Source organism: Diaphorina citri, unplaced genomic scaffold (assembly GCF_000475195.1).
Source record: "Diaphorina citri unplaced genomic scaffold, Diaci psyllid genome assembly version 1.1 scaffold49, whole genome shotgun sequence".
Classification (NCBI taxonomy): domain Eukaryota; kingdom Metazoa; phylum Arthropoda; class Insecta; order Hemiptera; family Psyllidae; genus Diaphorina; species Diaphorina citri.
In genome coordinates, this window is record NW_007377486.1 from 422,485 (window position 1) to 436,649 (window position 14,165).

The 14,165-nt window shown below is 35.5% G+C and overlaps 1 protein-coding gene across 1 annotated transcript; it reads right to left on the reverse strand.

Moving 5' to 3' along the window:
- Positions 1-333: 333 nt before the first annotated feature.
- On the reverse strand, positions 334-2,199 carry LOC113469960. Its single transcript, XM_026828044.1, has 3 exons — positions 2,001-2,199; positions 705-932; positions 334-562 (listed from the first exon to the last, which is right to left on the reverse strand). The coding sequence occupies exons 1-3, from the start codon at positions 2,185-2,187 to the stop codon at positions 459-461; spliced, it is 519 nt and encodes a 172-aa protein (XP_026683845.1). The 5' UTR covers positions 2,188-2,199; the 3' UTR covers positions 334-458.
- Positions 2,200-14,165: the final 11,966 nt, after the last annotated feature.

The following is a 14,165-nucleotide window of genomic DNA, read 5'->3' on the forward strand; positions in this document are numbered from 1 at the left end:
AGACAACACATTTATCGTGTATGCATAATAAATGAAGAGCAAATAGAGGAGAAGACCTGAAATAGAATACACATTGTGAAGTTGATATAAACGAAATACGAAAACATCACTTGCTTCGCTGCTGTAAGGATTCATGTGTGTCTAAAAATAGTGTGAAATCCCTCCTCAACTCCTCATTAGAATACGATGCGATGTGTGATATGCTCGTCACATTGCTGTCAGGATACCTAGTGCTTCTCAAAGTACATAAGTACCCACACAGCTAGGAGACATTGTCAGAAATTTGGATCATTTGGATTTTTTTCTCTGGACAATTGAATAAAGAAATTTAAATTGAATTTCTGAATCTATTAGATAAAGGTATAAGATGATGATTAATACATTCATAGGTATAAGTAAGTAAATTAAAAGTAAAATCTCAGCAGAATAAAAATAAATATAAGTATGTTTCTTTCACATCATTGCTCTTGGTAATCTCCATTGGATTCATGAGATATTTTGGAAACACTTTCTACTACTCCATTGCTGCTAGCATCTTCTTCCTCTTCATAATCTCCGATACCAATGATATCTTCAGTGAAACTTGTTGCATCAAACTCCATGATGAATTCAGACTGAGTCATTGGATTCATGAGATATTTTGGAAACACTTTCTACTATTCCATTGCTGCTGGCATCTTCTTCCTCTTCATAATCTCCGATACCAATGATATCTTCAGTGAAACTTGTTGCATCAAACTCCATGATGAATTCAGACTGAGATCTCTCAAGTTCGTGTATAGGTTTTGTAAGTAACGTTTTGATGATTTCTTCTATAATTTGATTTGTTACTTTTTCATACGTTTGATTGGCAGTCTCTAAAAGTTGTTCGAACATGTCTTTACCAATATCCTCACAGATGACTCTTACATTTTCACTGAAATCTTCTATTTCTGAAAATGATCAAAAGTAACTTATGTTATGATGATTCAATTACTAAATTTTAATTATCTACTGTTCCTAGCGCCCACTTATTCTGATCCTTAGCTAGTGTATTGATCTTTCTTCTAATATATGTAGATCAGATACCAGCTAGAACAGGGGTTTCCAACTAACAGCCCGCGAAGCTTTTTGGAAATTGTAAAAAATTACCTAGGTAAATTTGTTCAGCTACAATTAAGTAGGGTTCCTACAATGCTCCCCTATGTACATAAATATGTGGCCCGCGAAGTACCTTCCAATGTAGCATGTGGCCCGGATACACATTGAGGAATTTGTAAAAAATTACCTAGGTAAATTTGTTCAGCTATAATCAGGGTTCCTACAATGCTCCCCTATGTACATAAATATGTGGCCCGCGAAGTACCTTCCAATGTAGCATGTGGCCCGGATACACATTGAATGGAATTTGTAAAAAAATACCTAGGTAAATTTGTTCAGCTACAATTAGGATTCCTACAATGCTCCCCTATGTAAATATGTGGCCCGCGAAGTACCTCCCAATGTAGCATGTGGCCCGGATACACATGGAAGTTGGAAACCCCTGAGCTAGAATATGGATGAATAGTAATAGATAAATTATATTTATTTTTTCAAGCAACATTTAGGTATCTAGGTAGGTACTTATCTCTCTATTATTCTATTAAAGCTTATTATGTATAATGTCCCAATCACAATAGTGTAGCGGTAGGTACGTAATGGACGGAATAATTTAATTTCAGTCTGTTTAACTCTAAAGTGTTATAACACATTGAAGTTGGAAACCCCTGAGCTAGAATATGGATGAATAGTAATAGATAAATAATATTTATTTTTTCAAGCAACATTTAGGTATCTAGGTAGGTACTTATCTCTCTATTATTCTATTAAAGCTTATTATAATGTCCCAATCACAATAGTGTAGCGGTAGGTACGTAATGGACGGAATAATTTAATTTCAGTCTGTTTAACTCTAAAGTGTTATAATGGAATCAGTCATGCCTAATTTGGTGTACACTTGTTTCCAACCACAACTTACTCACCAATTTCCATTTGGCTTATATTGAGACCAGATGTTGGTTCACTAGACATTGTCTGCAACTCTTCTGATGGGATGTTTCTCATAGGAAACAGAATGTTGATGAGTTTGGTCTGTAACTCCTCGAGTTGTGTCTGCATGTCATCTTCCTTGTCATCTTCACCATGTGTTTCTATTTCCATTGCTGGCATTAAATCATTTATGTCTGTAACATTGTTATTAATGTTTCTCATAGGAAAAATAATGTTGATGAGTTTGGTCTGTAACTCCTCGAGTTGTTTCTGCATGTCATCTTCCTTGTCATCTTCACCATGTGTTTCTATTTCCATTGCTGGCATTAAATCATTTATGTCTGTAACATTGTTATTATTGCAAAAACAATAACATTAGATAGGTACATACGTGTACACAATAGTGGAAGGTCAGGATCGTACCTGGTTACTAATCTGACTATAGTTCAATAGTTTTTGCAAGCTTTGTTTTAGTTTTAGTGTAGAAAACCTGAATATTCTGATTTTCCCATCTATCCCCACTCTCCTTTGTACTTTAGGCCGGCATTCACTATCAGGTAGGCCTGACAGGCGCACCTGTTAAGGCGTACCTGTAATGTCTACCTAATAGTGAATTGAGTTGTTATCCATATAAATTCAGAGGCCTCTGATGCTAGATCAAGCCCTGATTCAAGCTTTAGCGGTTAGCCTATCATTGTGCTATGGTGCATTGTGTCGAGATGCATTGTAGTTAAGGAAAGACGTGCTTTACTACCTTGAATACCTATATGAGCGTATATTGCCATTGTTAGTACTAATACCACTATACGAGTATGTATACTATTGTCATGTTAGTACTAGTACCACTATATGTACCTACAATTTTATGTATAGACTATGCTATGCTCCATGTGCGTATAAAATAAGCATAAACTAACAGAAACAAATGGCGATTTCCTGATTTGGTGTGAATAACTGATAAGACATCCTCGACAGATAATGTGAGAACTATAAAATAAGCATAAACTAACAGAAACAAATGGCGATTTCCTGATTTGGTGTGAATAACTGATAAGACATCCTCGACAGATAATCAAACTATAAAATAAGCATAAACTAACAGAAACAAATGGCGATTTCCTGATTTGGTGTGAATAACTGATAAGACATCCTCGACAGATAATGTGAAGAGTGACGTGTTGATATTCTATTCTAACTTCTTACTCGTGTTGATTTATCCATGCTAGAGAATTCATTCCTGAGCGCCCCATGCCTTCTATAGGAGAGACGTTCCCAACAAAATGTCCCAAAATACAAAATAGCTGGACTTTAACTTTGGATTGCAGCCAACATCTATGTCGACAGACTAGATCTAACCCTTAATGCCGAATATGCATTATTCCTGTTAAATTGTAAAGTCCTTTTCCTGCTACCAAATCTCTTCGTTTCGAGTTCATCGTTCTCATCATATAAATATCACCATGCTTCTAGATCTACGAGTAGATCCTAGACCAAACTTAGGTACGTTATATTCTGTTCAAATTTCGATTCTCATCATATAAATATCACCATGCTTCTAGATCTACGAGTAGATCCTAGACCAAACTTAGGTACGTTATATTCTGTTCAAATTTCGTTCATACGTTTTTCAAACTTACTGAGCATGGTCATTGAATTCAAGGCTTGTTCACAGACGCGGCGTAGTTTGGTTCGCTCGATCATGTCCAGTTCATTCTGTGTTACAGGAAATCCATTCTCCCATTTCTCCAGATCCAAAGTGTAGGGGATATCTCTAACATTGGGACCCCGGGGCTCAGGTGCCCAGGGGTGGGTTTGTGCCTCACTCTCCCTGTATATTGTTTGTACGGCCTTGCGTACCTGCCCAGGGGTTTTACTCTGAGAGGTTTTCCGGCCCTGGTGAGGGAATTTCTCATGCCCCGCTGCTTCATCTTTCACCGGACTCATTACAATGTTATTGATGTTAGTCTGAAAATAGGAAATGTTCTGTCAGTATTGTCATAAGGTCAGAAGCACGCCATCAGCCCTATTACAATGTTTCTGCCACACACGTTCAGACTGTCTGACAGAAGGTCTGAGCGTGAGACTACGAAAGTGCCATCGGTTTAATATCCGATTTTATTCTCTTAGATTTAGTCTCCCGATATAACCTCCGGCTATCTGAGTATCAGATACCGTGTACTTGGGTGTATTACCATCTGTTTCATACTATTGATACTCAGGCTGTCTGAGAGACCTGGGTCTGAAGATGTTTCTGCCACACACGTTCAGACTGTCCGACAGAAGGACTGAGCGTGAGTGGCCGGCGAGACTACGAAAGTGCCATCGGTTTAATATCCGATTTTATTCTCTTACATTTAGTCTCCCGATATAACCATAAGTACTCTCTTCAGCTCGATACTCAGCAGAAGTATCACTTAAGTAGGGATGGATACTTGTTCTTTCTTTAATCCAATATGTTTCTAGTTGTTATTTGTAATCGAGTGGATGATTATGAGTACACTGTTATCTAATACTAACACGATGGGCTTTACTATGATTACAAGAGGGAGAGATCACTCAGAGTCAAGAGATAAGTAGCTACTTCCTTTTCATATCATGTTGAATTAAGGAGTCATCGGGAATGATTGTACACTGTTATCTAATACTAACACGATGGGCTTTACTATGAGTACAAGAGGGAGAGATCACTCAGAGTCAAGAGATAAGTAGCTACTTCCTTTTCATATCATGTTGAATTAAGGAGTCATCGGGAATGATCCATCGCATCGCCTAGGTATATCCACTACTCCACTAGTTTCACTAGGGGAGAAATTGGATATCCACTATTTTTATTTGGTAAATAAAAATAGTGGATTTCTTGTCCTGTGTATCCTTGTTTGGTTTGGGTAAAAGTTAAGAGAATATATTGTCATAAGAGGATTACAGGATGGACAACACCATTACGCAAGTTATTTCAACTATTATAGTGTTTCTTTGAATTGACCAACTGGTCTCGGGTATTTGTACCGTTTCATCTGTATACTTTTTATTGAAAAATCCATTGCCTGCATTAGGTCGAATATAACCAAAACCAAAATATTACATTGGACTTGAGTTATCATCTAATTAAGACTTGTTGGTCATTTTTAATCACAGAGTTCATATTATTGGATATTCAACCAGCTCTAACTTATAGTAATCCATTATATTTTCACTGATCCTGTTTAACTTTTTTTTTGTAAGTAGACTTTATTAATAAAAACTTTGTTCTTTTTTGTTTGGTAGAATGTGTACTTAGCATATTGAAATTTAATTTACCTTATTTTAAATTGAATTTTCCTCCCTGGTTGTTATTATTGTTGTTTAAATACTTCACATGTGAAAGCCTGGCATTACTTTTTGCCTGTTTTGTGAAAAAGTTCGTCGAGTTCAGACTTATGTGGCGTATGGTACAGGTGGGCCAATAAATGGTACGTTTTTTAGGTGGGCCATTACTTTTTGCCTGTTTTTAAATTAGTCAAACCGAATTCCTGTTCATATTCTCATATAACATATTTACATATCTACTTAGTATCCATGTATTCAGCAGCTAGGTTCTCTGTTCGAATGTCAAGATAGAAATGTACCTATTTATTGATGTAGGGTAAGTGTACCATTTATTCGCCCACCTAAAAAACGTACCATTTATTGGTCCACCTGCCCACATTTATTTTTCTAATTTTTACTGGAACAGATTACATCAATATAACTAGTATTGTGTATCGTCAGATTGGTCAGTTTATTATCATCCCACAACACCAATACATAATTTGTATTGTGTTCTCAAAATTTCAGGTAAAAAATGTCTAATTTTTGAAAAATTCGGTCATAGATAGGTTGGAGTTACGTAGTGACTTCATTAGCTATCAAATGTCTTTTGTGTGTGTGTGTTTGTTGTTTTTTTTATACTAATCAAGTCCTCAACTTTGTCTGTTTCAGAAATGCAATTTCAAAATGTTCATCACAAGTCCAATTTTTGAAAAATTCGGTCATAGATAGGTTGGAGTTACGTAGTGACTTCATTAGCTATCAAATGTCTTGTGTGTGTGTGTGTTTGTTGTTTTTTTTATACTAATCAAGTCCTTATCTTTGTCTGTTTCAGAAATGCAATTTCAAAATGTTCATCACATATTACTTACAGAACTAGTCGAGTCGGAGATATTCACAAAGGTAAGACAACTCTTTCCTGACTACAGCGTAACATACTTGGGTCATTGATTCCTATAGCAGCTATTAATTACTGGATTAATGTCGGTTTCGCGTCAACAATGTGGGCTTTTAGAAGAAAATAATAATGATAATCCGTGATGAAGTAGAGCTACCATTCAGAATCATTTATTAGAATGTCAAAATATATTGCATTCCTACTCTCTGTCTAATCAAATTCTCATGAGTATAATACGTTCATTGATCTCAACATTTTAAGTAGGGCTAATGATTCAGCTCTCATATTGACAACCAGTAGGTACCGGTACATGTATTGTCACTTTCAATATAAATCTCACTCGATAAGATCACGTCCTTACATAATATGTCATTCTCTAATATTTAGGATGTCCTGGATATTGTCACTTTCAATATAAATCTCACTCGATAAGATCACGTCCTTACATAATATGTCATTCTCTAATATTTAGGATGTCCTGGATATCACTTTCAATGTTTCAATATAAATCTCACTCGATAAGATCACGTCCTTACATAATATGTCATTCTCTAATATTTAGGATGTCCTGGATGTTACTTGCATTATAAAAGTACCTCAATAACGAGTACATAACAACTGAGTTTTAAATGTCACTCTGTGTTTAATATTAGGCCAGAAATATGAAATGATTTAATTCTAGTTCCTGATCTCGATTACATAACAACTGAGTTTTAAATGTCACTCTGTGTTTAATATTAGGCCAGAAATATGAAATGATTTAATTCTAGTTCCTGATCTCGATAATTGTGGATCAAGTGGAATAATATTAGCATTATTAGTCCGGATTCCCACTATTCGTTCAGATCACAGTACGTTCAATCAACGTTCAAATATTTTACAGGCGATTTGATGTGGGTGAACATACTGTGACTTGAACAGCAGATGATAAAACTTACTCCCATTTAATTACCAGTAAGAATATTTTCCTGATGCATTATAGTTATGAAGTGGAATAATATTAGCCCCGATTCCCACTATCCGTTCAGATCACACTCCAGACTCCAGTCACAGTACGTTCAATCAACGTTCAAATATTTTACAGGCGATTTGATGGGGGTGAACATACTGTGACTTGAACAGCAGATGATAAAACTTACTCCCATTTAATTACCAGTAAGAATATTTTCCTGATGCATTATAGTGGAAATCGTGCTTAATTTTTACTTTTTTTTACGTCTTGGTTAGGATTCGGCTATTAAGTGTAATCTGAAACAATATAAATTACTTATATGAAAGTAGTATCATTTATTATGTTATACTGACTACTCGTAGTATACCTCTGCTTCTAGTTTTATACTTACCTTGTATCTGTCCCTGTGAATCATCCAGAGTACGTCTCGGTTAGGATTCGTCTATTAAGTGTAATCTGAAACAATATAAATTATATGAAAGTAAGTAGTATGATTTATTATGTTATACTGACTACTCGTAGTATACCTCTGCTTCTAGTTTTATACTTACCTTGTATCTGTCCCTGTGAAACGTCTCGGTTAGGATTCGTCTATTAAGTGTAATCTGAAACAATATAAATTATATGAAAGTAGTATGATTTATTATGTTATACTGACTACTCGTAGTATACCTCTGCTTCTAGTTTTATACTTACCTTGTATCTGTCCCTGTGAATCATCCAGAGGTTGCTGGTGCCTTAGCTTGACATCCTCTTCTCTTGCTTTATCAAATACTTTTTGTTTCTTGTCTTCCAGTACTTGAACATCGTCTGGTGTTAGAGTGATTGTTTGTTTGATTTCATCAATGAGACTTTGTGCATTTGTCATTCCTTCTTGAATATCATACTGCCATTTCCGTCCTCGGATTAGTTTCTGAATCATCACTGCGTTTAGATATCTTTCATCGTCCTCTGGATCCAACTCATCTTCTACTTTGCTACTACTCTCTGGTCGCTTCTCTTCTATTACTTCTTCTTCTTCCTCTTCATTAAGTTCTTTGTTTGATGAGGTTTGCGTTCTCCATAGTTTCATTTTCTCATACAACTCTACCAAGGTCCCTCGGATTAGTTTCTGAATCATCACTGCGTTTAGATATCTTTCATCGTCCTCTGGATTCAACTCATCTTCTACTTTGCTACTACTCTCTGGTCGCTTCTCTTCTATTACTTCTTCTTCTTCCAATATCTTTCATCGTCCTCTGGATTCAACTCATCTTCTACTTTGCTACTACTCTCTGGTCGCTTCTCTTCTATTACTTCTTCTTCTTCCTCTTTATTAAGTTCTTTGTTTGATGAGGTTTGCATTCTCCATAGTTTCATTTTCTCATACAACTTTACCAAGGTTTCCATATTCCACTTCTTCTCCTGAGGACACAGGGAGAATGTTTTGGGCTCTTTATTAAGTTCTTTGTTTGATGAGGTTTGCGTTCTCCATAGTTTCATTTTCTCATACAACTCTACCAAGGTTTCCAAATTCCACTTCTTCTCCTGAGGACACAGGGAGAATGTTTTGGGTTTGAATTTTGCTTCAATGTCCTGGGTTTCCAGTAAAGTATCACCTCATCAAGTTCTTTGTTTGATGAGGTTTGCGTTCTCCATAGTTTCATTTTCTCATACAACTCTACCAAGGTTTCCATATTCCACTTCTTCTCCTGAGGACACAGGGAGAATGTTTTGGGTTTGAATTTTGCTTCAATGTCCTGGGTTTCCATACTTGTTGATGCTATGTGCGCTATAAGCATTACATTAGACATTAGTTACTCATGTAAAACTTGTAAATTCTAACTGTCAGTCATTAAGAAAGTTAAATTTACTTGTACTAGTCACATTTCTCTATTCCGTAGGTTCGAGCCCCATTAGCATTTCTATTCTTAGTTAACAACCAACCCCCTCAACAGAATGTGCTTACCTGTCTGTTGTCTGCGTTGAGTCTCGACCTCACACGAATGCATCCGTAGGAGACATTGACAGAAATTTGGATCATTTGGATTTTTTTCTCTGGGCATTTGGATAAAGAAATTTAAATTGAATTTCTGAATCTATTAGATAAAGGTATAAGATGATGATTAATACATTCATAGGTATAAGTAAGTAAATTAAAAGTAAAATCTCAGCAGAATAAAAATAAATATAAGTATGTTTCTTTCACATCATTGCTCTTGGTAATCTCCATTGGATTGAATAAAGAAATTTAAATTGAATTTCTGAATCTATTAGATAAAGGTATAAGATGATGATTAATACATTCATAGGTATAAGTAATAAATAAAACTTTATCCAAATTTATTATAATATCCTATCTCCCTTTCCAATACCTACAAAACTTCCTACCTACCAACATAAATTGTTGAAGATATAATTATAATGTACATCGAGGAAGTTAACAGGATGTCTCGAGGCTTATGTTATCTATCTTATGGGTTATAGTTATAACCCCTTAGCCCTTAATTTTAGCATCTAATTAGTATGGTCAGGATAGTGTCATTATAATTCATCCAAATTTGTTATAATATCCTATCTCCCTTTCCAATACCTACAAAACTTCCTATACCTACCAACATAAATTGTTGAAGATATAATTATAATGTACATCGAGGAAGTTAACGGGATATCTCGAGGCTTATCTTATCTATCTTATGGGTTATAGTTATAACCCCTTAGCCCTTAATTTTAGCATCTAATTAGTATGGTCAGGATAGTGTCATTATAAAAATACACTGAATTTCTTGTGGGCAAAATATTGTTAATTTCTTCAAAGTAGTTATTAATGTCCCTTGACATAATATGTATTATGTACCCATAGGTGTAATTTCTTCAAACTAGTTATTGATGTCCCTTGACATAATATGTATTATGTACCCATAGGTAAATAAAACAATATTTGAATCAAGACCAGAGCGAGATTTCAGATGTTAATCCCCATAGGTAAATAAAACAATATTTGAATCAAGACCAGAGCGAGATTTCAGATGTTAATCTCTGAGAGAATGAGATTCCAGATACATAGAACACCGCACTGCACTTTAGGAATAAATAGGTAGTAGGTACACAACGAACAAATCATCATCAATTAGGATAACAATACCTAACCACCTTTTTGAAAGTGGAAAACTATCAACGTTAAAAGTAGGACATAGCTCAACGTTAAAAGTAGGACATAGCTCAACGTTAAAAGTAGGACACAGCTCAACGTTAAAAGTAGGACACAGCTCAACGTTAAAAGTAGGAGTCGATTCAGTTGATTGAAAGGAAGTTTCCTACCTGACGTACCTATTCTAAAAGTTATCTCTAGAATATATAACGCTTGATCACTTACCTGTATGAAAACTAATTTCCTTCCCACTAGTTCCTGTGTTGTTACTTCTATCCACTGCTCGTATATAACGCTTGATCACTTACCTGTATGAAAACTAATTTCCTTCCCACTAGTTCCTGTGTTGTTACTTCTATCCACTGGGAATATAAAACAAACATCAGAGTGAACACAGTAAAAACATAAATGTTCAATGGAAAAAGACATGCAATGTAAACAAACTAGGGTTGCTATTGGTTACCATGCCGAAAAGTTTTCACAAATTACCGCCATTTGAAGGGTAGCACGTCTTCCTTGTAAGTGCTAGGTCGCGGGATCGATTCTCGCCCGGGGCGTATTTTATCCTGAACAGATAAGGTTCGTTCTCGAAACGGCTGGCTTTCTCCTATCCTGTCTTCCTCCTCTCTTTGCTTTCGGGACGATAAGACCTTAGCAGTTACAGTTCCCTCTGTTACCGGGCGAACTCTTGACGTTCGCGCACCTCTCTTGGCTTTCTCCTATCCTGTCTTTCTCCTCTCTTTGCTTTCGGGACGATAAGACCTTAGCAGTTACAGTTCCCTCTGTTACCGGGCGAACTCTTGACGTTCGCGCACCTCTCGAGTCCCGGCAAGCCTTAACGAAACTTTACAGAAAACGTCTTGGCTCAGACACCATCGGAAAAGCTTTTCCTCATGATTTTATTTGCTTTAATTCAGGTCATCGAGTCCCTTAACGAAACTTTACAGAAAACGTCTTGGCTCAGACACCATCGGAAAAGCTTTTCCTCATGATTTTATTTGCTTTAATTCAGGTCATATGAGAATATCCCTGGAAAGAATAGACATTAGAGATATATGTAGCTCGGTAGTTCTTTACGTAGGCATACGTACGCAAAAAGCGCGCTCTGAGGCTTTGGTGTAGGGGCTAACAGCACTAAAAGTTGTGTTATACTTACGTACTTTTTGAACGTACCTTGTTCATGCAGCTAATATTTGAAACGTTGAAACATAATTATGTATTATGTCTGTAGTGCAAAAAGCGCGCTCTGAGGCTTTGGTGTAGGGGCTAACAGCACTAAAAGTAGTGTTATACTTACGTACTTTTTGAACGTACCTTGTTCATGCAGCTAATATTTGAAACGTTGAAACATAATTATGTATTATGTCTGTAGATGTCAAAGCTAATAATATATGTATTATCATCTGTGGAAGTGAAAACAATTTCACCGAGATATCCGGTGCTATATTGAACTTTAAGTATTTATGTCCAGTTTACCTTCTAGAAATTATTATTTATTATTATTTTTATTGTTCTCCATACACAATGTGTTCATAAAGTCCCCCCCCCACCTTTTAATGTTTGAACCGACGATGAATATCACAATTAAAGAGTGTAGTACTTTGGTGAAAAAAGATCATAAAAAATGTATCCGCCTACAACTTCTTCGAAAGTTGTTCCTTTACTTTTACGAGAATATCAGAAAATCCACAAGGAATCAATAAAACATATGAGTGAAATTGTCAAGTAGTTTGGAGCCTAATATAGTAGGTAATGATAAAATCAACTCTCATTCAATTTGTAGAGAGAGTGGAGCAATAGAAGATGTAGACGTCTATCTTGATATAAATAGAAACCCAGAGACTGATGAAATAAAAGCAATAAATCGTCGATTAAAACAAATCTTGTTTAATGTGCATACCAATAGCAATATGGAGATGTTACTTTGTACTCATATAGGTTAGATAGGTAGGACTGTTGAGAAGGCAAAGACAACTTTCCATAAGTCTCTTCTAAATATCACTCGAGTTTCATTATAACTCACCGGTTAGATAGGTAGGACTGTTGAGAAGGCAAAGACAACTTTCCATAAGTCTCTTCTAAATATCACTCGAGTTTCATTATAACTCACCGTCCGTGCTACGTATAGAATATGGATGCAGTTATAGAATAAACTATAATAATTTGTGTGCTTAAATCAAGTTGAAGAAAAATCAAAGTTGCACAAAAGAAATTCGAACCGGTTCAAGTTGCTATTATGATTATTGTATACAAGGAGGTATGTAGTGACTATGTATATTGTCCACTGACTTGAGGTCTCTTGCTTTCACTACTGGAGTTTATCCGCCATGGCTCATGCATGGACCAAAGTATTGATGTTACCATCAACATTCATAATGACCTTGCAATCCTACATATGTCAAATGTTTTGCAGGATCAACTTTGAAAACCGGTTCAAGTTGCTATTATGATTATTGTATACAAGGAGGTATGTAGTGACTATATTGTCCACTGACTTGAGGTCTCTTGCTTTCACTACTGGAGTTTATCCGCCATGGCTCATGGACCAAAGTATTGATGTTACCATCAACATTCATAATGACCTTGCAATCCTACATATGTCAAATGTTTTGCAGGATCAACTTTGATTTTTCCATCAACCTCAGTGGTGTAGTGAGCTACCAACAGCCACACCCCAAAACACCAAACAAAAACTCAACATCAGATTGAAGGAAAAAAAAACTATTATTAGCTAAATTAAATTATTCGTGGGGGGAAAAGTAAATATTCTGTACTTATGAAAAATTCTGCGAAAAAAGACACACCCTTCTTACTGGTCTGTAATGTACAAGACAAATTCAAAGTAGGAAAAAAAACTATTATTAGCTAAATTAAATTATTTGTGGGGAGGGAAGTAAATATTCTGTACTTATGAAAAATTCTGCGAAAAAAGACACACCCTTCTTACTGGTCTGTAATGTACAAGACAAATTCAAAGTAAGTACCTTCACAGAATAGAAGGTAACTTCGAATACCACCTACTAGGTATACAACTTTATATGACATTGTGAACAACAAATAATAATAATAATACCTTTCAAAATATTAGAGATAGGTACATACATCAACTAATTATCACCTACATACAAACTTTCAATGATAATCCTGAAAAATAATAAAAATTGTCCCCGTTTCATACTCTATCAGGCGAGACACTTCCATGTGACCATCAGAAAGTTTCCAATATCTGATAATAAATAATCAACCACAGATAGCTAGGTATGAGTATCATAAGAATATTATGTTGATAAGATGGGATGATAGAGTAAGATAAGGAGTGATGAGAAATTCTCAATTCTAAGAACATATCATCAGCTATCAGCCGTATACTTACCTCAGATTATGTTGATAAGATGGGATGATACGAGTAAGATAAGGAGTGATGAGAAATTCTCAATTCTAATAACATATCATCAGCTATCAGCCGTATACTTACCTTAGGTCCCAAGTCCAACATAATATGTATAAACATTACCTATGTACGAATCTGTTTAGGTACCTACATAATGTATAGGGACATGATGTACATAGGTACCTGGTACCTACTTATACTCTATCTAAGTAAGCATAAGCTTCAGTCGAAAGGTAGACATCTGTATGGTTTTAAGTGTGTACGAAATTGAATTTAATGTAGAAAGTGAACAAAACAAGTTTCCGTAAGAAGTAAAAACTGAAACGTGATGACTCAAAATTGTACATAGGTACCTACTTATACTCTATCTAAGTAAGCATAAGCTTCAGTCGAAAGGTAGACATCTGTATGGCTTTAAGTGTGTACGAAATTGAATTTAATGTAGAAAGTGAACAAAACAAGTTTCCGTAAGAAGTAAAAACTGAAACGTGATGACTCAAAT